General features: G+C 41.7%; 1 protein-coding gene across 7 annotated transcripts; it reads right to left on the bottom strand.

Moving 5' to 3' along the window:
• Positions 1–17: 17 nt before the first annotated feature.
• SIAH1 (siah E3 ubiquitin protein ligase 1) lies at positions 18–23,661 on the bottom strand. 7 transcript variants are annotated; one of them, XM_049805265.1, is made up of 2 exons: positions 23,641–23,661; positions 18–4,483 (listed from the first exon to the last, which is right to left on the bottom strand). In XM_049805265.1, exon 2 carries the CDS (start codon positions 4,479–4,481, stop codon positions 3,633–3,635), a length of 849 nt encoding a protein of 282 aa, XP_049661222.1. In that variant the 5' UTR covers positions 4,482–4,483; positions 23,641–23,661; the 3' UTR covers positions 18–3,632. The 7 variants fall into 7 exon arrangements, with proteins under 7 accessions (XP_049661222.1, XP_049661216.1, XP_049661220.1 ...); XM_049805259.1 differs by lacking the exon at positions 23,641–23,661 and adding an exon at positions 23,175–23,402; XM_049805263.1 differs by lacking the exon at positions 23,641–23,661 and adding an exon at positions 18,924–19,257.
• Between the last annotated feature and the right edge of the window lie 286 nt (positions 23,662–23,947).

The raw sequence follows: 23,947 nt of genomic DNA, 5'->3' as shown, positions 1-23,947 counted from the left end.
ATGCAGTTTTTGGAAAGAAAGAGGGCAAGTACCATAAAAAAAAAAAGTTTCCACAGCAATTTCACTACAGAAGAACAGGGAGTTGCTCCCAAGAAAAGTTAAGCAATGACTTTGTCTGCCACAGCACTCCAATTTGTAAGTCTTGTCCCCATTGGACTTTATCTGAAAGGTGAGGGTTTTAATGCCACTCTGAAGCTATTAATGGGCATTTACTTACAGCTGTTCATGTTCCTGCTTGCCGAGCTGACTCGTTATGTTACTTTGTTGAGATTATTTAAATAAAACTTAAGCATTACCCATTATAGCGGATAGTATAGACACACTTTAGTGCCTTTTCTTTTGCTTTCACTGAACACTGTCAAGAAAAATAACAATCTGTGCAAGCAGCAAACCAGAACAGTAAAGACCTTTTAAAGTAATTTCAATATACTAGGGATTACTCTGCTCTGCAAGTGACAGTTAAATGGACCTGATATTAAACATGTGTCCCTCAGAATAGACCATAAGATAGCTAAAGCTTATCAAAGGTAAAAAGAAAGCAGTGATGGCTCCTTTCCTCTAGCCACACTATAAATTGTTACAGATAATAACTATCCCACTAGTGCAATTCATGCTTTAATCATAGCAGCTTTGAAAAGATACTGGATAATACAACAGTATAGGCAGCAATACAAAACAGTTCACCTGCTTTAATTTTAAAGCACTACTGCGAACAAGAACTAGCAAAATATGTCAAAACAGAACCCAAATATTAACATCCACATTTGGCAAACATTTTCCTTTTAAGGCTTGGGTTTTTTTTAAAGGGCAATGAAAAACACTGGTGGTAGCACTAGTAGACAAATGCAAGATCTACTGTATTTCACTTCATCTGTTAAAGACAAATTTGAATACTCTTGCCCAATACAGCGAAGTAAAATAGTGCTAAAATAAATAGCCAGTGTTAAGACAATGCCAGACTTTAATACACCATTTGTTTTAGATAAGGTAGTAAACTGTACAGATGTCTAGAGCGTAGTTGACTTACCGGATCCTCAAACTCTTTCGAGGAGAGCCACTGAATTAGGCTTCTAATACTTTTGAGGATCTGAACCTAAGTACAATCTGTTTAATCATTCCATCTGATGATGAACATCAAATGTTTTACATGGATTTTTTTTTCCCCCACACCAAATGGAATAGTACTAGTTTACATCACAGTGTCAGCGTACATTAGTTATGCTATAGCATTTGTCATCTGTAAAACATGAAAAAAACCTGACCATACCATTAACTTCTAAAGCTCACTACAAATGCAATTTTTGAAGTCCCCTTCAAAAGAACAGTTGTGATCTTCAGCCCATTCTAGCCTAACTAAAATCACTGCAGCTCAGTGCCACAAGATTTGAAGATTCACAGTTCTTTTGAGGACACAGGTTGAACCATTCCAAGCACAAGCAGCAGCAGAGAACGGTCTTACACAACCCATGTGCTAATGCAGCCCTGTTACTCCCTAAGCCTAAGTCTCAGACTGCAGAGGGTTCTTACAGGCTTTCAGCTAGATTTTCTTCGCACAACTGGAGATCTGAAAATCAGATAACCTTGGCAGGCAAACTTCAGTCCAAGCCAGCCAGTCACGAGTAAGCAAGTGAGATGGTTAGTCAGTGTATTCCTCTAAAAATATCTGAAGTATTTAGCCAAGTTTCTGTCAAAGACCAGAAGACAAACCTGAGGTAGACAAGCTTAATTAGGTGAGAATAATTACTGAATTTAGAAGACTGCAAACAATTGGTTGTGTATTCGTAAGAAGAAAAAAAAAGCTAGATTGCAGGATTTTTTTGAAGCTTTTATCTAGTGTCACAAGGTACCAATACATGTTTTAAATTATATCTGTGCACAGTTTGAACAGCCTAAATACCAAAGTTTAAGGAGTGAAACTTTTACTACATGAAGCCAACTATTTCTGTAGTACTTTATTAATCCAGCCTGATGGATTTTATGTTCCTTACCTGTAGAACTACTTACCTCATCATGCACCAAAATAATAAGAACAAGAGTTGTCTTAAAAGATCAACTTCTGATAAGAAAGTTAAGACAGTGCACAGTAAATAAACTGTATTTTAATGTGTTACAAAAGTAGTTAATAGCCAGACTACGTCCCCAAACAGATGTCCACTACTACTCGGTTTGACAAAGATTTCTTTCAAATAGCTTTAGATGAAACAGCTTTTCATCTTACTCTTTTTTTCTGTCTCTATGTCTATGTTTTATAACACAAATACCATATACATTCGTGGTTAAATTTTTCACATACAGGCAGTCTGCATAAAGCCCCATATCCTTCAAAAGCCTTTATGGCTGGTGAATCACACCTGTAAGAGATTATTTGCATTGTCATATGTATCATGTCACTAAAATATACAAAAATCAGTTCAAGACAGTTACTTTAGTAACAACCAAAAGACAAGACACTGAGCAAGAGTATCAATGTGTCAAACTTTGAGCTAAAGCAAAAAGCAAAAGGTAGGGTTTTTTTAATTGCCAGGTATTCTTTTAATGTCAAATATAAAAAGACTGAAAACATCTCATTCGGACTGCCTTTTTTAAAAAAAAAAAAAAAACAACCAACAAATGGTCTGGTTTTATCATTACAAATACTGTGTAAGACAATACCTTCTTTGTACTGCAAAACCAACAAATACATGGATGCAATCAAGTTTCTAAGCATCTCTAAATTTGAAACGTGAATTTTTTTATTTTTTTTTAAATTCGGAAAATTCTCAATAATTGTTCATTTTTGTTAGAAGATAACTCAAAGTACAACAACATCTAGACCTGTTTTTAAAGGAGCTTTCTTTCCTGATACATCTTTGAACATAAGTAACTCCTTTCGAGTTCAGTACATTCACAAAATAGCTCAATTAAGAACAGTATCACCAATGAATTGACTACTGGAAAGAGACAAAATTTACCAAACATACAGAAATATAAGTTTTACCATAGCAATTATGCATATCAAAATATGACACCTGTAATTAATTTTAAAAAGATACAAAAAAGAGAAAAACCTGAATTACAGAAAAGAAAGTCATATTTATTTAATGAAAAACTAGAAGTTAATAAAAATTAGCAAATACACAAAAAATATACACAAACAGCAGCAATACTATGTAGTGACTTACAAAGGGGGGGGGGGGGGAGGGCGCGCAGGGCGGGGGGGGCAGGGGCAGGGAGGGAAGCAGCGGCCAGAGACCAATTCTGCTCAACATGGCTTGTCAGTCAAAGGGGGGAGGAAAAAAACACAAACAAAAACACGAAACAGTATCCTTTTCAACAGTACAATCAATCTACAAACAAGTTTTTAGAATTATTTTACAACATTTCCTGTAGAATCAATTCTTAATACAAAAGATGCCCGTTTTGGGTGTATATATATTTTCAGTGGTTTACTGTTGACTTATTTTAAATATATTAGTGTTACTACATGCAACTGCTTCCTGTAATTTAACAGCCTTTCCTCTTATTTACCTTCATATATGCCTACCCTCCATCTACCAAACAATTTGTCTGACAGTCAAAGATGGTTACCCTAGTTTCTGCTAAATTAAATGCAATGGTTTTAAACACTGGCCTGAAGAGGTTTGATTGCCATTTCAACACATGGATATAGTTACATTGATGCCTAAATTGCCATTTTCTGCAAAGAGCTGTGCAATGCTGGTGTCAAAGACTAGACAGTCACTATTCATAATGGCTGTTGCAATTCCCTCATGAATAGATCGAGGAGTTGCTTCCCAAGTCAATCGCCGCCTATGACCATTTAACTCAAGTCGATAAGCAAAGTTTTCTGCTTGCTTGCGTGTTCCTATCAGCTGTACAATTGCAAAGAACTGCTGGTGACCATCATATTTTTCCTGTTTCTCCAATACTAACATGAAATGAAAGCCAAAACAAGACTGCATCATAACCCAGTCAACAGCACCAGGAAGATTAATGTCTGTAGCAAGGAACACTATATCTTCTCCCTGAAGTGTTGTAATTGACTTATGTTGATGCATCAGATGTGGCATTACAGCATCCAGAGAACCTTGCCATTTACATGAAGCACCAGGACATGGACAGGAATAAGGCCTAAACTCACACAACTCCTCATGGTCTGCTTTTTCTGTGTGTGGCAAAGTTATCTCACATCCAGAAGAGGCATATTTACATGGGAATAGTACAGAATTGGCAACTTTCTCCATAGCCAGGTTACGAATGGAGCCCAGCGGGCCTCGGCAAGTTGGACAGCACGTAAGTTTGGGGCGACAGTTGCTACAAACAAGATGGCCACTCTGACACTGAAGAATTGGTGGCAGCACATAGTCAAAACACACAGGACACTCAAAGAGACTAGCCAAGTCATTATTGGAAGCTGTAGTGCCAGTCAGTGCAGGCACCCTCTGTGATGGCGTACACTTTGAAGTACCTGTAGGTAGTGCTGTAGCAGTCTGACGGCTCATTTCTGTAACAGAAGAGAGAAAAAAGAATGAGTATCTAAACACATTTTATTTTCCTCTGCAGACAGTATTTCTTGATTTACAAAGAAGCTTCAAAAGAAAATAGATACAAATGAAAGCCAAAAAAACATGTAAGGCAAACTGTGGCTACGTTACATGTAGAGTATCAGTTGTGCTGCATACAATGCAGACACTTGTATGACATAAAAATTTAACAAGTGAAGAAGTTCTGCTAATTTTTCTGAAGTGGAATTTACCTACTGGAAGCTGTAAAGACTGTAGCTAGTAAAGACATGCTAAAAAACCCGAAGCTGTAAAGACATGCTGAAAATGAAACTGAAATCCTCGAAGTTTGTTGTTCTTGTTTTTGTTTTTTAATACCGCATTTACGAAATACTCCACCCGGATCGCTTTTGTGTAACAACTAGGAGCACTATGGAACAATTCTGGCTGAATTTTAACTTGCTACGTATGTAGTGAGATGAGAAACCAGCCATTTTTAATGAAAAAATTAACTTCTGGATATGACCTTCTCAGTAACCACAGTTACTATATATTTCTAAAAAAAAAACCAACTGCAAAACAGTAGCAAGGAAAAACATAGCTAAGGAGATTACTACACTGCTTTTGTTCCCAGGAGAGGACAGTGACTGACTCTTCATTTTCATTACTCTGTTACTAAGGCCCATACCTTGTAAAGCACATCCATTGCTTCAGCTTCCTGAACTAAACCATTTGTGAAGATAACAGGAAAGAAAACCAAAGCAATTATTTTATTGAATTTCCCAAATAAGACAAGAAATTCAAAAGATTAAATTTGAGAATTAATTGTAACATATGAAGTACTCAAACATTTCCAGTAACTTGAAAAGGCACTGTAGATGAAGTTTTACATTCAGTGGAGTTTACACTGAAGTTCTGTTCTTTCAAATGCCCCAGATAAAAGTTAACAGCAGTCTGACCAAACAGCTTGCTCAAACATTCAACAGATGCAGTAAATGTGCCATATTACTTAACATGTTATGGATGCTACACTTCTTTCTGCACCCCCTAACTCTCCTCCTTCTTGTACAAAAGGAATTTACTAGTCCTACCAGAAAAAATAAACATTCCATTTTGAAAAAATTAACCTTACCTTTGTAGGTTAAGGAAAGTTAAGTAAAATGCTATTCAAAATTGGCTTCCATTACACACTGAAATTCTCAACCACCTTAAGTATTTCTCTGCAAGTACACCAGCTCTGTATCTGTCACGTATGTATAAAGCTCTCAAAATAAACCTCATCTTTAATCTCCTTGCTATCTGACATGGGAATATTAGGCAATAGGCAAGCTTCCCATATTTAGCATCATTTCACCCACAAACTTACTCATAATTGGACTAGATACCTCAAAGCAGCATAGTGTGTGTGCTTTTGCAAGACACGCACTGTTCAGGGCAAGAAGTGAAGGAACAAAGAGGGATTCCAATATATAAAATAACTTATCCCTTGATATTCAAAAAGTAATCATAAGTAAGCAACTCCAAATTCTTCTACAGAAGCCCTTCTCTCCAGTCCAGAGCTAGAAAAACATGAGTGTCTAAGATTCAGTATTCATTCATTGATTTTGTAAGTCTCGCATGCCCAGTAACAGCATCATCTCGCCCCTCCGAGGTCTCTCTTCCTTCATCTCAGGCTTTTTGGACTAGAAATAATCCAGTTCCCATCTTCAGAAAAAAAACCCATACAGTGATTTTCAATGCTGGGCCTCAACTGATACTGTAGAGATACGACGCAAACAATTTTATCTTTTGGCCTTATTTTCCTACTGTAAGGCATTCCAGCTTGAATGAAAAGTTTAAGATATCTGTGACAAATCAAATAAATACATGTTCTGGGGAAGTGATGCCACAGCAGCTTATTGTGAGGGGATTCAAATGATAAGGCCTTTGTGACAACTGAGCACTGCTGCTATTTTTCCCCAACATCCATAGGTGGGAGGCTGATGATGGCACACTGCAGTTCTACGCTCTAGAACAAGTTATACACAGAGAATAACTGTACACAGAACAGATTCTGATCACGGTATTCGCTTGGAAAGAGCTTAGAAATCACATGCGCGTTCATATGTAAAATTCTAAAAGTGTTTCCCTTCCAATATTGTAAACAGGCACATTTCAGAAAAGTTTGTGTGTGCTTCATCTTACCTGAACCTATGTGTCCTGATCCAGGGATCCCCAGTAACCCACAGATAAGGCTGGTGAAAGCCACTGTGTTAGACCAGTTCCCTAGGCAGTCTGACGAGCTCAGTGAGCTCTGGTTTCTTTAATTACACCTCTCAGAGCCCATTCAACAGTTAAAACTCCGCAAAAAGACCTTATGCACAGACGTACTTCCCAGTTAAGCTTTCTAAGCTATGGAAGTACTAGAGCAAAGAACCGTATAGCCCCTATTATATCACCGTTTCTGTATGAGACCAGCCTTCACACACACCTTCCCCAACCAAAGACCATCCAAATGAGCAGGGAAGGAAAACGAGCAGGAATCTGTGAACCAGACCACTGAGACTAGCATGCAAGGAAGAAACTGGATAAAGCTATAAACTGTAATTTACCAAGCCTAAATAAACCTGTCCAAAGCCTTCATTTTCAGCACCCTTGTTAACACAAAGACTAATAAATACATCATGACGGAAAAGTCAGAGAAGTTCATTTTTCATAGCTATCTTAAAAACTACAAGTTAATCACAAGTGTTAACAGTGCAATACATTTAACCCACCGAACTGTCAAAATCATACTAATACAAACCAAGTAAAAGCAACTACAGAACTGGAAATAAAGTTTCAAGATTATTTTTTTTAATTACAAAAACTTTACTACAGGTAAAAAGCCCTACAGGCAGTATTTGCTATCTTTTGTGTTTGTTATCTTTGTTTGCACACACTGGGAGTAAGTCTCTAAGCAACACTGACAAACGTAAGGCAGACTAGGTGTCATTTTCCAAAGTGTTAGTTCCTACAACACAGATTATTCAAAAGGCTGTACAAATCTGAAAAAGTTTAACCAACCAAGAGTGAAAAGGGAAAACCGTATTTTAAGATTTCCTAGTTCCAGGTCAAGAAAACCTCTGTCCCTGATGACATCAGAACGCACAGGCCTGTTGATGAACCTATTCTCAACACCGTCCCGGGGAAGGGCGAAATACACGCTCACGCTCCGTCACGACCTCCCGAGGGAGGGACGCGACCTCGCAGCTCCCTACAAAACCGGCTTAAAATACCGCGCAGAAGGCGATTTAAAAGTCACTCGCTACCTTTCCCCTTGCTGGTGTTACTTCCCGGCAAGCACGCACACAAGGCTCCCTTCCACGACTGGCGAAAGCTGGCGGCAGGTCTCCCCGTCATAGGGAGCGAAGGAGCTCATGGCGTGTCCGCGCACAAGAGAGGGGCTCTTCGGGGCAGCGGCCCCTCCCGGGCGCTGCCCCCGGCGAACGCCCCGCGATCGCCGGCGGGAGCCCGCGCCGCTCCGCGCGTTGTCGTTACGGCTTCGGGTCCGACTCCCCCCACCCCCCCATTTACGGCCGCGCACACTCCGCATCCACCGGCTACGTCGACGCTCCGGCCCGGCGCCCCCACAAAATGGTTCCCCAAACCTCCCCCGCCGCGCCGGGCCGGGCCGGGCCGGGCCGGCTCCTCCCCGCCGGCGCTGCCCCGCGCCCGGCTGCCGGCCAGCGGCGGAGGCGGCGCGGCCGAGCGGTCGGCTGCCGCGGCCCGGGCCCCGGGCCCCGCTCCCGGCCGGGCGCAAGCCCCGCCCGGGGGCCGCGCAGGGGAGGAGGGCGCGGCGGCCCCGCTGGGGCGCGGCCATCCGCGCTGGAGGGGTGGGCCGGGGGGGACCCGGCGGCGGAACCGGGGCACCGCTCTCTGCTGACCGACAGCGCCTCTCCCCCGCGAGAGCCGCCCCGCAGAGCGCGTTCCGGCCTCGAGCCACCGCCCCGCCTCCGCCCCTCCTGGCGCGGCGGGACGGGAGCTCGCCCGCCCGCCCGCCCGCCCGGCTCCCCGGGCGTGTGCCACCGCAAAGCCGTGCCAACGACAGCGGTAGGTGCTTTACACGTGTCACGACCGGGGCTGTGTCAGGGGCTTACGGACTGACGGAGCTGATCATCTTCCCTAAGCAGCTGTTTTTAAAAGCTTACGGATCCCATTCAAAACTCTTCTAACCCATGGATTTCGCTTCCTCTCCCTGCTGTTTCAAGGGTACTGCTCAAATTAGCGTTTTCCACTGCGGATCTGTAAGGTACCCGTTCCAACAGGAATCTTCTCCTTTCGTGTAACGATTATTCAATTAAGGAAAAGCATCATAATCTCATGGAAAAGACAAGACACCAACAGATTCAGAACAATGTGGCACATTCGAATTTCCACATGGACTACTAAAAAACTTAGAGCAGCTTAAGGATAAAGGAAATTAGTTGGAAACTAAGCCAACACGCTTGCATGATGCACCCGCTGGGCTTGGAAAAGCTTAGGCATTATGGAATACAGATCTGATGATGCTAAGTACATGGAAGTACGAGGTTCACCAGAGGCGACAGAAGAACACACTAATTGTTCGGGTCGCGTAAGAAGGAAGACTACAGGACCCGAGTAAAGAAAATTATCTTTAAAAATGCTTTCCTACTACTTGAAATGCAAGGCCGGTTCAAGGAAGGCTCTGGAAGCTTTTATCAGCACTGTAACACGTGCAAATAACACCCGCTTACTATTAACAAAAACTACTAACTCGATGGAAGGCACGCCGTGCGCATTAGCATATTAGTAGGTTGCACGCCCCAAATGTGCAACCTACAACATCCCCTCCCCACCAGTGAAAAGTCAAGCAAAATGGAGAAGCTGAAGAAAACCAGCGCAGAAATAAATGGCTTTTGAGAAACTTAAGTGCGTGTTCTGAAGTGTCTGAAATGTGCCCTGGGCCTTCTCTCCTGCAGCAAACCACCTGTCCCCAAAACAAAACCACGAGCCCTTTGACACATTAGCTAATGCTGTACGCTCTTTCCTATGCTGCGATATAATGTACAATGCCTGAAGAGAGAGAGAAAGCCTTTGAAACCCCAGATGGGTAAAAAAAAAAAAATTACAGCGAGAATGGGAAGACGCAATCAATTCACTGTTTAAAAAGCTCAGCTGAGGCGCAGACATAAGGAAAGCAATTTCAAGACAAGTTCAAATAGACTAAGTACCCCACATGCCACGGAATTAACAGCAGTATATAGGAATAGATTTATACCCTTTCAGCTTCTCATCTTTCAAAGGTGTTAGCTTCAGACACCATTCTAGAAATCACATCTCCTGCATTTCACTAAAATATGGGACATCTTCAACAAATTCAAGCTAACACCATCCACTTCTCCAAAATCTTCACTCGTATCAAATAGATTAGACTGGGGTTTAGCATTTGAATTTGCTTTTGAGAGGGTAACTGAATATTAGTTTTGGAAAAAAACCACAAAACTTCTGTATAGTCACCTTAGTGGCTGGAAGGGGGGAAAAAAAAATCTCATATAATGCTGAAGAGTGATGCAAGGACAGAAAAAAATGCCTTATCACAAATTTATATGTGTGATGCAAAAAAATCTTCCTTCAATCACATTTCAGAACTAACTGAATTCAGAGACTTCCATTCAAAATGTATTCTTAATGCACTACAGCCATCAACAAAGTAATACAAAACCTTTCAACTTTTTCAACTGTACAATCATATTTGAAAATGAGACTTTTTTTAAAAAAAATACCCTGTTACAGAACACTGGAAATAAGAACATTTCATGACAGTGTTGGAAGCTGTGAAAAACACTGACAGGTGGAAGTTGTGAAAAACACTGACAGGTTACTTTTTTCAAGATGCAAAATAAGCCAAAGAATGTCAAAACCCAAAAGCTAAATGAACTGTTGGACATACTCATTAAACAGGTGTAACTAAGAACTTAAAAGAAGACACAGAAAAATTAGCCAATATCATCGGATAGTTGTACAATTCAATATTGATAACTTCAATAAAATATTATAAACAGTATTTTGTAAAATATTATAAACAGGAAATTGAAAATATTAAAGAGTCACCAATATTTCTTTGGCGGCAGAAGGGACGGTTTCGTGACTGCAGCAGAAAAAAAGAAGTGTGTGTGTGTGTATTCAGAAAGGGGGGGGTGGGGGGTGGGGCGTGTCTACACCCATATACAAGTATACGCGAAGTACCTAATGCCATGCCAAGAAACTGGAAGTGGTACTGACACAGAAGTCCCAAGTGAATATTATCTTGAGAATGAAGGTAATTAAAAAGCACGCTTTGTTCCAATTAAAAAGGGGCACCAGTGTATTTTAAGTAGGGAACTTTCTCGCAATTTTTAAAGTAGCATTAGGTTAATTTTGTATTAAAAATTCTTAAGATACCATATTTTGGTACCATAGCTGCTCAGTTATGAGAAGTCTTAAACTGCTGAGGACAAGACGTATAGCATTATGGAAAAGCCAGTTTTTCAACTACGTGTACTTACTATTTCAGAAAATAACTGTCCAAGGAATCTACTTTTCCTCTGTCCCCTCTTGCACTCATAATCGCCAACGTACAGCAAAACAGAAGGGAAAAAGGTTTTAGCAGGCTCTAATGAAAATACTGTATAATGCCCTCACCACCACCAAAACCACACTTCAGCAATCAAACATATATAAAACATTGTGTTATGCACAAGTGTCTTGGAGAACAGCTTGTGAATATTTTTTTTAATTCTTTTTAATTTCTATTTAAATTTTAAAAGACATTTTAGGGCCCAAGGTTCTTCCATTTTGAAGTCTATCAATATATCTCTCACAGCTCTTGGGAGATGTTACAGATCACAAACGCCTAGCATGGTTAATATCAAGTGCACGCCTGCTCCTGCAAATCTGACAACATTGGACACAGAAATGTACATCCCTGCTCTGTAGGTATACAGCCTCTGTACCTACTGGCCTACCTCAAAACTTTTAGAAGACAGTTCATGACATAAATTATTAATCAACTATGTAACACAATTTAGTCTCTATACACTCTGTTTTTGATTCATGAATTATGAATTTTTTTCAACCCTTCCAGACACTGTTTTCTTTAGTGCCCTTAACTATATGCTATTCATTATTTCAGACACCTCAGGGCTTCTCTTTTCCTGCATAATAACCAAAAGCTGAAGCAATCCAATATAACAGAGTATTATAAAACAAGACAAAAAAATTTTACAAAAATAAGGCAAGTCTCACAATTTCCATTTCCAAAACGTCATCTGACCAGTTCATCTCCTCTTCATACAAAATTACAACAATTTCCACTACCTTGTAGAGGCCCAGCCTGCCTGAAATCGCAGGGTTTTTTCTTGCACCTCGAGACACTCCCTCCCAGTCCCTCTTCCCAATCATCAGGAAAGGAAATCCCAGTGGATTTATATAATCATGGAATCAGTCATCCTCTTCGTGGCTACCTCTGCAGTGAACCACCAGACCTTAATGCTCTGTGTTTCTGATGCTATCATATATGTTCTCTTGGGCACAATATGATCACCAATTGAGTCATTGCTAGTGGGCAATCCAGATCTTCTCCAAATTCAATGCATATTATGTGGCAGATGCAGATACAAAGAGCATATGTAAACACAAACAATATTATTATGCCCATCAAATTATAGTGACCTGTTTCTAACCCAATACAAAAACTTGAGCCTTGGCTAGTGCTGTTTGACTACTGCTTCACCACTGTCATTAAATATTTCTCCTGCCTATCTATGCCAGAATATTAAACGTCAACACAGGAGGTGTTTTCTTCTAGCTACCAAAGATTTTCTTTCCAACAACTTTATAATGTAAAATTAAGAAGGAACAGTGTCCTACAGAAAATATAGAACAACCACATAAAAATCATATTAGCAAGCAACCACTACCATTACTATAGCATTCATTTTTTAAATGCAACAAAGAACTTCCAATTCTAAAAAGTGAATAACCTGTACTCTAGCCAACTGGAGTTTTCCATATTCTAGAGAATCAAGATCCAAGTTAGCATGGAATATCGGAGACTACACTGCTATGATACTCCAGTCTTGCAAAGAAAGACAAGCTGAGGAACAAATTTCAGAGAAAAAAACAACTGATAAAACACCAAATTTCATTCTAGAATGAAAACTAGAAATGTCTGATCAATAGCAAAAACCCATGTTTGGACCACTCACTCTGTACTATATAAATCAGAGAACATCCCAGCTTTCACATGTTTTATAATTATACGTAGGCATTAAGTAAGACAGACGGGTTTCTTGTGTACATTGAGATCATCAACAAATTATAAAGCAAAATAGGATGCTTACCTCCCCCATTCCTTTGAGCTTGAAAGTACAGAAAGCAGGACAGAAAGCAAAAGCTAGGGGAACTATAAAGGAAATTCCTGAAAATTCAAGCTATACTAAAAACAATTTATCAAATGCCACTGCTAGAAAAAGAAAATGCAGCAATACTTTAAATAAACTGGTATAAGCAACAATAGCAATAATTATTGATATGTGGTAATCTGTTGTAATAAAAGAAAGTTAAGCTGCAAACTATCTAGTGAAACAACCTTTTCCGTTATATACAGTTAAACAAAAATACAGAGAAAAAGAATCATTCTTTAAATACAAATCAAAACCAAACACCTGCATTAAAAAATCATGGACCGCTTCCAAACTGGACTTTACCTTATTTTTCCTTTTTAAAAACAAGCAAATAACTCATTTTGCTGACACTGCCAAACACGACAGAGGTGTGAAGATGGTGATACAGAAATACTGCTCAAAGCTGTATATTGCACATTCTTGCAGTGTACCTGAAGTGGTGCTCGGTGACAAAAGCCTTCTCTTTTCTCTGTTTGCTAGCTCTGTATCCTCAATGCCAGTATCAGTAGTCAGTCAATGGCCAGAGCCTTCCTTGACATAGGACACCTGAACCTACAGAATGATAAACTATGGTATGAACTCTAAAACATAGCAGCTGTCCCACAATAGCCTTCTCGTATACCAAACTGAACATGCCTTTCTGCAGCCTGCCATAGTTTGAGCACAGTAAAGCTAACTGAGATAAAGCAGAAGTACAGGTTTCAAAATAAAGATGGCAGAAACCACAGAATCTAACAAAATAAAGAAAAACTTCATATGAAAATACAGACAACTCTATGCAAACAATAAACAGGGAAAACATTTTATTTTTTAGTAGTATCTAGTTTCCTTTCGCTGTGTACAGAGCACACTGAACTGAGCTGCATCAGAATCATCTTCCAACAATAATTCAGTCCAGTAATTTCTATGAACACAGGTAGTTTCCTCTTAAAAAGTTCCAGACATAGCACGTTGCAATAAAAAGTAAGGCAGGCATACAGGAGGATCAGCTACAAAGTGAATTAGTAACAGCAACAGAAAAAAAAGCAAGTTATTTTTCATGCTGGAACATACACTACCATTCAGAAGTATCTAAAGCAGGAAGCACTGAATTCTGTACTACAAGATATCATAGATGGGCTCTGTATAGAATTACACTCTATTAGTTAAAAAAAAAAAAAAAAAAGGGGAGGGGGGGGGCGGGGGGGGAACCCCCCTCTGTAAATGTTAACAGCAAATCCTACCGAGTGTGAGAATTTGGGGGCTGTGTTTCTTTCCTCAGTCTGATTTTGCAAAAACTATATTCTTCACTGCATACTGTAATTGCCACACAATATTGCATCACCATTCCTGTGCCTGTGGCAGACACAGGGAAGAGGGTGTGGCATGGAAGTGCCTACCTTAATTCAGTAAGGCTAAGCTAAAAGAAATACCCGTACTTTGATGTGTCTTCATATACCAAGTCTTTCTGTGATAACTATTCCAATTCAAATTCAAGACTTATTTTATGCTCAATATTTTTCCTGCATAACTAAATAGTACTAGGGAGCAGACCATGAAAATAACCAGACCTGATCAACAGGGACCTGGCCTATAAAAGAGACTGATCACAACATTCAAAGCTGCTCTGTAGGAGGAGTCAGGACAGGATTACGTACGTTGACAATTTTTATAAAGATCTCTCCATCTCATGCATTGCCTAGGTTCATACACATTTCCATCTCAAATAATGTATTATTCTTGTGATCCTTAATTTGTTCTGTATTCCTGTGTACGGTCCTGATGACAGCGGAGCCCTGTGAAGAATGGCACTCTGACCTGTGGAGGGCAAACATGTAGGGGAGGGCTTGAAGAACTGAGATACTGATTCCAGAGTACAATCTTGGTGCCCCAAGGTATGTCAAACATGAAATCTATACATAAGTACATCCAGCATCACGGAGCAGAGTACTGACACTCAAAGCCTAACTTTTAACTTATCAGAAATTACTAATTTTTCAGAACTTCTAGTACTAACCTATGCTGAATCTCTAGTCATTTTGAGGGAGAGTTTTTCAAGGGTTTTTTTTGTTGTGTGTGGTTTGGTTTTTTTAATCCAGATATTTAATCTTCAGAAGCAAGAACGCTTAGAAGAATGTCAGATATTATAATGTCTATCTCACACACACACACACAACACAAAGACAGTAAAACGCAGAACATTTGAACTGTAAAGGATCAAGTCCATTATTTTTTAAATGGAAATTTCTGCATTCTGGAAGTAAGATTTTCTTACTATGGATACTTAATGCAAAAGGAAAGCTATGAAAATCTAAGATGGGACACAAGTTTTTGTATTTGGTGATATACTGCAGGTAGAAAATAAAGAGCACTGAAATTATTTATATTGTAACAAATATAAGACCTTAGTAAAGGAAGTGCAAAAACACCGTGGCATTTCCACACTTCTGATGGTTCCAAACTTTTCAGTACTTCATTTCTTTAAACTCCCATCTCCTATGTCTTGTGTTTCTACCACCCATTCTTTGATGTACGTGTGCCTCCATTAAAACCAATACTTAAGTGACTTAAGTTTCCTGCTCATCAGTTCTGAATCAACTGTTTCTGCAGTAACATTGCACAAGGATTCAACTGCCACCATTAAAAATCTTTTTTTAAATCGTTATTACAATGTTACTCAAATTCTCAAACTTAGCTACTGACAAGTCTACCATGGTCACACTCCTGCACAGAGCTACAGCTCTCCTGCTTTTCATGAAAACATCAGTTTTTAGAATATGGCTTTATCTCACAAATAAGAGCACTCTTCCTGCAAGTATTATCAACCTTAGGCATATCAAACAGAAATGGGTCGAACTGCTGACTCCACAGACCACCATGTTACATGAAAAGATTGAGCATTCCTTGAAACCTGGAAGAAAAAAAAAAAAAAAAAAAGGACTAGAGCAGGAGTCTGTGGCATGGGAGAACTGGGTTTAGTTCCCGCTCTGTCACAAGTTTCTGAGTCACCACAGGAAAGTACTTCCTTGCCTTTTACAGGTTTTAAAATACCCTAAGTAGCTACAAGTCTCAGACACTAATGCAAAAGGGAATGAATTAACCTGATAAGGATACTAAATTAACTCTGTAGACCCTATTCAAATTTACTTCAGGTTAGTAATAACGAAATAGCATTATACACTAAAGGACACTATGTTACATTATTTAACATCACAGTTTTTACAGCCAGCCATAGTCAAACTTCAATCACTGTTTGCTTTCCAACTCCTGCTCACATATGGATAACTGCCCTCTGTTCATTCCAGTATTTTGTACATCAGAGACAAATTAGGGAGACATTGGCAACACCCTTCTCACTAATTCTGTTGTACCTAATCTGAAGGCCTCCCTTCTCACTAATTCTGTTGTACCTAATCTGAAGGCCTCCTTCTAAGACATCAACTCCATACTGACATTTTATGGAAAGCAAATAAAGTAACCGTTCTTTAGACGGATCCTTGTACCACTAAAAAAAATTCCCTCAGCTTTCTTTGTGAAGATCCTGCTGACCAGCTTTTGAAGGAAGTGATTGAAATTCAGCAGAAAAAGAGCTCTCAGGCAAGATAATTATATGTTCTTTTATTGCCATTAAATTCTGATCAGGTATATCTCAAATGCTAAGTAAAATGCAGCCACTATTTCACTTATTTGTATTGCTTGGGAAGTGCTTCATATCGGAAGTCAGGCCTGAGCCTGCATCAGAAAATAAAACACAAGATATTATAAATGGTTTGGAAATGACAGGATTAGATGTATCTTTTTGTTACTTCATGCTCTCTTTATCAGCACTTTCTAAATTCAACACCTATCACTATGTCTTTCTCTGCAAAATATCGTCCTCTCTTCTGTTATGTAGTTAAATCGAAACTTGAATCTATGTTGCAGTGATGAATCTCAAACATCAAATCCTAACAATGACTCATTATCTAGAGAGTAACTGTAAACTTCAGTACTTCTCAGTCTTTTTCTTTTACAGGAGTGTTACAAAAATGTATTAGGTTGGAAGATCAAGCATTCAAAAATCAGGAAATAAAAAAAATTAAAGTTTCACAGGCAACCCTATGTCTACTTCCTCATATGCATATTAAGGAACAGCCTTCATGAAATAATCTTTTTCCCCACACTAAACTCCTTGAGTAATTGAGCACCTGGAGATCCATGGAAGATTTGTGATTGTACAAGGAACAACAACTTTTCCTTAAAAGGAACACCTGATATTAAAAATAAAGCTATTTAGGGCAGCAGCTGGTTTTAGTATGCATAAAAGTGCTCTTAAAATCACTGCTTTACAGGTGCTGTTTTAGAATAATGTCCATCTGAACTTGTATTATGGAATGCATACTTTTTATTTGTAAAATTTCCTTTCTAATGATTATACTTGACCTAGCACAAAGCCAGACTAAAATTTTGTAGTACACCATCCACATCTGCCAGCCAAATTATTCCCCAGTCACACCTGTGCAACCAGTCTTCAAATTACACCCTTAGCATACTTGCATAATCACACAGATATCAGCCATGTAGAGATGAACCCTGCACAAATTAACTCTCAACTGCGTTGACACCTTCATGCACAAAAAAGGGGAAAAAAATTCCATGAATGAAAGTCATTTTGTGACTCTAATGATTTTTATATATATATAAAATACATATATATGTGCATATATATTTCAAAATAAACAGTCATTCAGAAATCAGATTAGTTGAGCAGAGCATTTTCACAACTTTTACAGAACTGCACATGCACATAAGAAGGAGGAAAGGAACAAGACTTAAGGCTCATATGTAGGCAAAAGTGAACAAGTTTACATGAATTTAAAAGCTAGCTTTAGTTAAACATGCCAAGTTTATCTTGTGCACCTTAGAGTGGGGTTATATATGTGTCAACACACAAATGCATATCAAAGCATGTTTCAAACATTATTTCCAAAACAATATTAGGTAATTCAAGAAGATTAAAATATCTGATCATAAGACTGTAGCAAATTCTGAGTCCTCTGTCTGGTCAAAATATGACAGGAGGTAGTGAGGTTTCAAAAAATTTGAGGACAGGATTAAGGTCTTGGTTCCAAGCTGATACACAGAGTTATAGCCATTGTCTTTCAAAAAGAACGTAGCAACATTACATGTTTTAAAGGTTCTTACATATTTTAATAGCACGTTTAAGAACTGCTCAATCACAGTATTTCTTAAGAGCTTTCAGATACCATTACAAACAACTGAAGAAAAAGTTTCATCTATAGCACAAAGAACAATCCACCAGGTACAGGCTCCACTACTCCAGGCACGCACACACAGTATGTCAGAGTGCAATTCCACCTTTTCTACAACAAACAAAAAGCAAGCTGCCACCAAAATGAATGGTTGTGCTGCCTGCCTTTTACCCATTAGTTTTCTCTCCCTTTAAGGTAACGTATTCAGCAAGATCAGTCTTGCACAACTACAAGAGTGCTTACACTGGCACACCAGGAAGACACCAAAAACAAGTTGGCAATGGAAGGCGAGACCATTCTTTCTTAGCTGTAAGCCTGCAGTTACACTAATCCCGAGCACATCCACAATGACAGAGGATGACATCTCTTGCAGCAGCACTGGCTCCTACATTACCATGCAGCAAGCTACTCTGGGAAGTGAACCAGATAATAGTTACCCATTCCTCACGTGATTTGTTTTCAGCTAAACTTGGGACTAAAACTGACCCATTTCACATTCACATTGGTGACAGCAACACTGCAAGTTATCACTGGCAGCCTGAACAGAAACTGTCTTCAGCTACTGCAGAACCATACCCTGGATGTGCGACAGCTTGTGCAGTACTGCATCTTATATTATTTCTTCTTCCCTAACACCGATGTGTTAAGAGCAACTAACCACATATTTTAGAAATAATGCTAACTGACTTTTAGAAAAATTATGGGGAAAAACTAACTTCTAAAAACCCCTTCAAACTAGTAGCTACATCACATTTCAGCATAAAGCAACATGTACTAAGACTTACAAAACAGAACTTAGAAACCTCATGTTTCAGTTGTCATGCCCTTGGAAAATACAGAAGACATAGAACCTTCCCTCATGAAAGATCTGTAACACAGACTAAACAGAAACAACAAAGATAAGCCTTTTAAGACACCTACATTTCTAAGCTAGACACCAGTTCTAGCAATTTTTACATAAAGGAATTTATTTTCAAGCTTCCCCTCCTCTAATTTAACACTAAGTTGTTTTAAAATACTCCTACTCCAGTTAAAACCTCTTCAACCTTTTGACAATCCATACAATAGCAAAATTTAACATACAATTTTCCTTCATATATGGTTTTCCTTTGACATATTTCATTTGAACACGTATTTGAAAATAACTCTTAAAAAGTACGGCATTCTAAATGCTCCTCCTTGACAGCATTCAGAAAACCAAACACAAACACTGAAAAACCACTGTCGTCTTTCATCAAAGACTAAATGCATTTTTGCTCCGTTTAGTACCATATGCAAGAACTGTAGGAAAGGACTTTAAAACATTAACTTAAAGACTTCATGCCACACAAACCAAAGTTCAAAGAACTGCTGTTTCACTTTAAAGGAGCTGATGACTAATTCTTTAAGCAGCAGAAGTTATCACTACACTCTCCTTGTTTTTCCTCATGTCTCAGCAAGGTCATCAATTGTTACAAGAGAAGATAAAAACCTGTTTCTAGTTAAGGCAAACAAAAAAGGAAATGGTCAACAACTCTCTGTAGATGAATTTGCTGCTCTTTTTACATCAATTTCCCTGTAAGAATATATCCACAGTAATTTTTTTAGAATGCATTTCCAGATACAAAAGGACAAATACAGTCTTCACCATTCAAATAGTATTTTACTTCCCCACTGAAAACACAGCCAACCTCAGCTTCCATATTCGGCTTCTACAAAGAGACACAAGTCAAAATCAGAAGTGCACCATTTGGTTAACTGTAATTATCTAGCACTTTATCTGATTAAAGTACTGTGGAATTAGTAACCAAATCTCTCATTATTCCTGTGATAACACAAAGAATCACCATTTTATAGACTAACTCAAACAGGCATATATTTAAAATAGTTGTCCTGGGCATTACAGAAACATAGTACATAGTCTGGATTAGAAACAGAAAATATATACATATATGAAGTGTGGCATAAAAGTTAAAGAGTATTAATGGGCCATTAAAGCTAGTTTTTGTCTTCTTTCTTTACCTAGTATAGTTAACAGCTGAACACACTATAGCATGATATAAAAAAACCGCAAGTTTGGAAGATTTTTGTTACATGCAATTAAATGCTAATAGGAAAAACTCAGGTAAACCTGCAGTAACATCTCACAGTAACACCACAGTATTTACGCATCTCTCTCCACTTCTAGTCCATGATGTGACACCGTACACAGAAGACATACACCAAAATTGCATTTTTATCATGACTTTGTACCTTTAAGACACAAACAGTACATACACTTTGAAAAGGAGTAAATTGCTTACAATAAATTTTCTCATTAACAAAACAAAACATTTTATTAAGATAACAGTATGTCTCTATGTTCTGTATTTTTGTTAAGAATCAAAAGGGTATCTCTTACTATTCTTTTTTAATCACAACTAGTTTGCACTTTTCTCAGTGATGATTTTCCTTCAAAAACCAAAGCAACAAAAAAGAACAAAAAATCCAGTAGAAATTATCTCCTGCATCTACGATGTTTGTGACATTTAAGACTGTAAAGTTCAGAGAAGAGATCCTAAACTTTGGACCCTAAGTGATGGTCGAGATGAACCAGAGCTTGCCAGCATCCTTACTTCACTGCTACTGTTCTCTGCAGCAGGTAGCACTTAATAGTACCAACCAGGGATTCAGGTAACTACAATCAGCAGCTGGAAACACAATTTTCACTTTGGCTTTCTGCAGACTGGGTACATGTATCACAACTGCAGAACTGAGTTCCTTATATGTGACCAGAATTTCAGATACCATTGATTTACCTTGACTATTCTGGTTCAGCTTACACAATCATTAGAGCAAAACCTACACTGATAATCTATTTGGCAAAACTCAGTCCAACTTCTAAGCTGACAGTTACAAGACTACAAACGCCATCACAAGCAGAAATATAAAGCAAAGCGCTTCTAACTTAAGAACATCGTGTTTCTCATAGGAGTTGCATGTTCCAGCACGTTTCACATGAAGACCAGAGTTCATAAAACTGTCCTACTTGATTTCTTTGAGTTTTCAGACCAAAAAGAGTTGCTGCTTACATGAACATGCTCATGCTCCCCCCTCTTCCACACGAGAGGCAGGTATCTCTGACATTCGAGCAGTAGCTCTTTCTCAATTCACACTAAGCAGACAGCAGCAACTATACTGAAACCTAAATATGCAAAGTACTTGTGTTATTTAAAATATTTACTTTCCTTAGGTCACACCTACTTAGCTGGAGCCACTGAATTTCTGAGCTAACTCCTCTAGCACAGTGTAATTAGACTACAGCATTAAAACCTTACCAACAGAAACGACAGGTTAATGGGCAAGACACTTTGTCATGACATGCGCTTTCAGGACCAAAATGATCATCATTTCATCAGTTTCAGAATTCCTGGGTCACAACAGATTCCTAAAAATGTACCACTAGTGGATGACTTATCCTTGTGCTTTCCTGCTGTGAAAAGTGCTAAAGCTATTTAAGAACATTAGTTTCCACTGAAGCAAATGCAACTATCATTTCCAGCGCTCAATTTTTACATCAATGTTGCAGTGTAGAACAAATGATAAAAGTAGAACTAATTGATTTATTCTTTAGGTATACTCCCCAATGTTATTTTCCACAACGGACAACTAGTCCAGAGATCCAAGTTTTATCCTAAAACCCTCTGTATTAATCCACCTGTATTCCAATACCTCAAAACTTCCTGAAGACCAGCTTGAATAACTCAGGGTCGAGAAGAGCCCCTTCCATTTTTCCTCCCCCTCTGGAATGCAGCGTACTAGCCTCAGAGTTTAGAAGGGAGATAAACAGACAACTGTAAAACTATGTCCCACGTGTGGAATACCCCATGTCCTTGTCCAATTAGCTGTGAGCTTCCTAACATCCATTCACCTGCCACGTTAAACAAATTAAGTCTACTTTATCTATTTATTTAGCATATGAGTAAACTGCTTATTACAGAGGAAAGGTAGTATTCACCCAGACTGGCTGAAATAGAGACCGACGAGGGAATATTGGAGAAATACTCTATGCTTTCAGTTACAAATGAAACGTGAGCTTAGAGCAAGTGTGCCACCAGTTCACCACTGGAAAAGAAACTTGGTTCTTCTCCTGAACAAATACTTAAGACCGCCTTGCCTTTCCCTACAAACCCTATTGTTTCCTGCCCTTTGAAAACCGCGGTGAAGGGGAAAGAACGACGGTCTCCAGGTTTCTAATTTCGCAGGGGTACCCGTGGGATGAGCTGGAATCTCCCCGCTCTGCGCTCCCACCGGATGGGAGACGAGGGAGACAGCAGCCTCCCCAGGAAGCGTCACAGAGGGGCACCCAGCGGCCCATTTACTCCGGCAACCTGTTTCCCGCGGCGGCTGGGCCCGCCGGGGCGCACGCGGAGAGGGGCGCCGCTGGGGGAGTGGGGGTGGGGGGGAGTGGGGGGGAGCAGCAGGCCGCCCCCGCCGCCCCCCGCCGCCGCGGCCCAGCTGACCTTCGCCGCGCCGGCAAGCCGGCGCCGGGCCCCGCTCCGCTCCCGAGAGGACAAAGCGCACCGCGCGGCGCGGCCGAGGCCGAGGCCACAAAGGGGCAGCCCCTCGGCCGAGGCGGCGCAGGCCCACGCGCGGCGGGCCCTCCGCAGCGGCCGGGCCGGGCCGGGCCGCCGCCTCAGCCTGGCGCACAATAGCCCGGCAGAAGGGCTCGGAGGCGGCCGCCGCCGCGGGGCCGCTTCCTTCCTCCTTCCCTCGGGATCCGCAGGCCCGGCCGGGGAGGAGACGGGCCCGCCGCGCCTCGCTCCCTCGGGCCAGGCTGCCGCGGCCCCCGTCGCGAAGCCCGGCCGCCGGCAGGAAACCGGACGCCCAGGCTGCGCTTAGGCCGCGGCGGGGCCTTGTCCCGGACGACTCCTCTGCGGCCGCCGCGGCCGCGCCGGGGCCTGCCGCGGGCGGCGGGGCGGCAGCCCCGCGCAGGGGCCCGGCGGGGAGAGGGCCCCGCCGGGCGAGCCGCTCTCGCCCCTCCGAGGCCGCTCGGCCTCCCTCCGCGACGCGCTCACCTGTGGGCGCTGGTGCTGGGCGGGACCCCGCTGAGGCGGCCTGGCTCCCCGGATCGTGCGGGCTGCGGGGCGACTGGCTGCGCCGCTCTCGCCGAGACGCTCGGTGCCCGGCGCGACCGCCCGAACCGACCGCGCGCTCCCTCCCTCTCACTGCCGGCCGAGGAGACACCGCCACGGGGGCGCGCCAGCTGCGGCGGAGCTCTCCTGCCTGCCAGGCGCGCTCCCGAGGCGGGCGGGCGGCAGCGCGCGGCCGGCAGCGCCCCCGCGCACGCGCACCCGGCAGCGGCGCGCGGGGCCGAGCTGCCCCGCGCCCGGCGCGGCGCGGCGCGGGCCGGCGGCTCTGGGGAACAAAGGCCGCGCCGCGCCGCGGGCAGCCCGCGCGGCCGGCGTCCGGCCGCCGGCGGCCCTGGGGCCCCCGCCATGCTTTCGGCCGCTCCCCGGGTCCGGGGACAGGCCGTCTGCTTACCTGCGCCGCCGCCGAGCCCCCGCCAGGGTCGCCCGGCTCCCCCGCGGCCCCGAGAGCGCGCGAGCCCGGGGCGGCGCCGCGTCCTGGGGCAGGGAGAAGGCCGCAGGCCCGGCCTGCGCCCGCCTGCGCCCGGCGCGTCGTGGCGGCGGCGCCGGCCCCGGCCCCGATCCCGGCGCCGGCGCCGGCCCCTTCCAGGTCAGCGGGAGCGGTCCTGCGGTGGAGGCGAGCGTTTTGGCACACCAGCATTTGCGGGGCCAGGCCCTCGGAGGCCCGAGTGGGGTCCGTCGCTAGGGCTATCGGTTCTATT

The sequence above is a fragment of the Accipiter gentilis genome, chromosome 7 (assembly GCF_929443795.1).
Source record: "Accipiter gentilis chromosome 7, bAccGen1.1, whole genome shotgun sequence".
Lineage (NCBI taxonomy): Eukaryota > Metazoa > Chordata > Aves > Accipitriformes > Accipitridae > Astur > Astur gentilis.
Note: the sequence above shows the minus strand (reverse complement) of the source record. Positions and strands in the feature narration are given on the sequence as shown.

Bases quoted from the DNA above. Each gene is read 5' to 3' on its own strand.
- SIAH1 (XM_049805258.1), bottom strand. From the start codon at position 7,862: ATGACGGGGAGACCTGCCGCCAGCTTTCGCCAGTCGTGGAAGGGAGCC. The intron at 4,484-7,771 runs GTAGCGAGTGAC...CTTCTGTTACAG, and splicing joins TAACACCAGCAAGGGGAAAG to AAATGAGCCGTCAGACTGCT.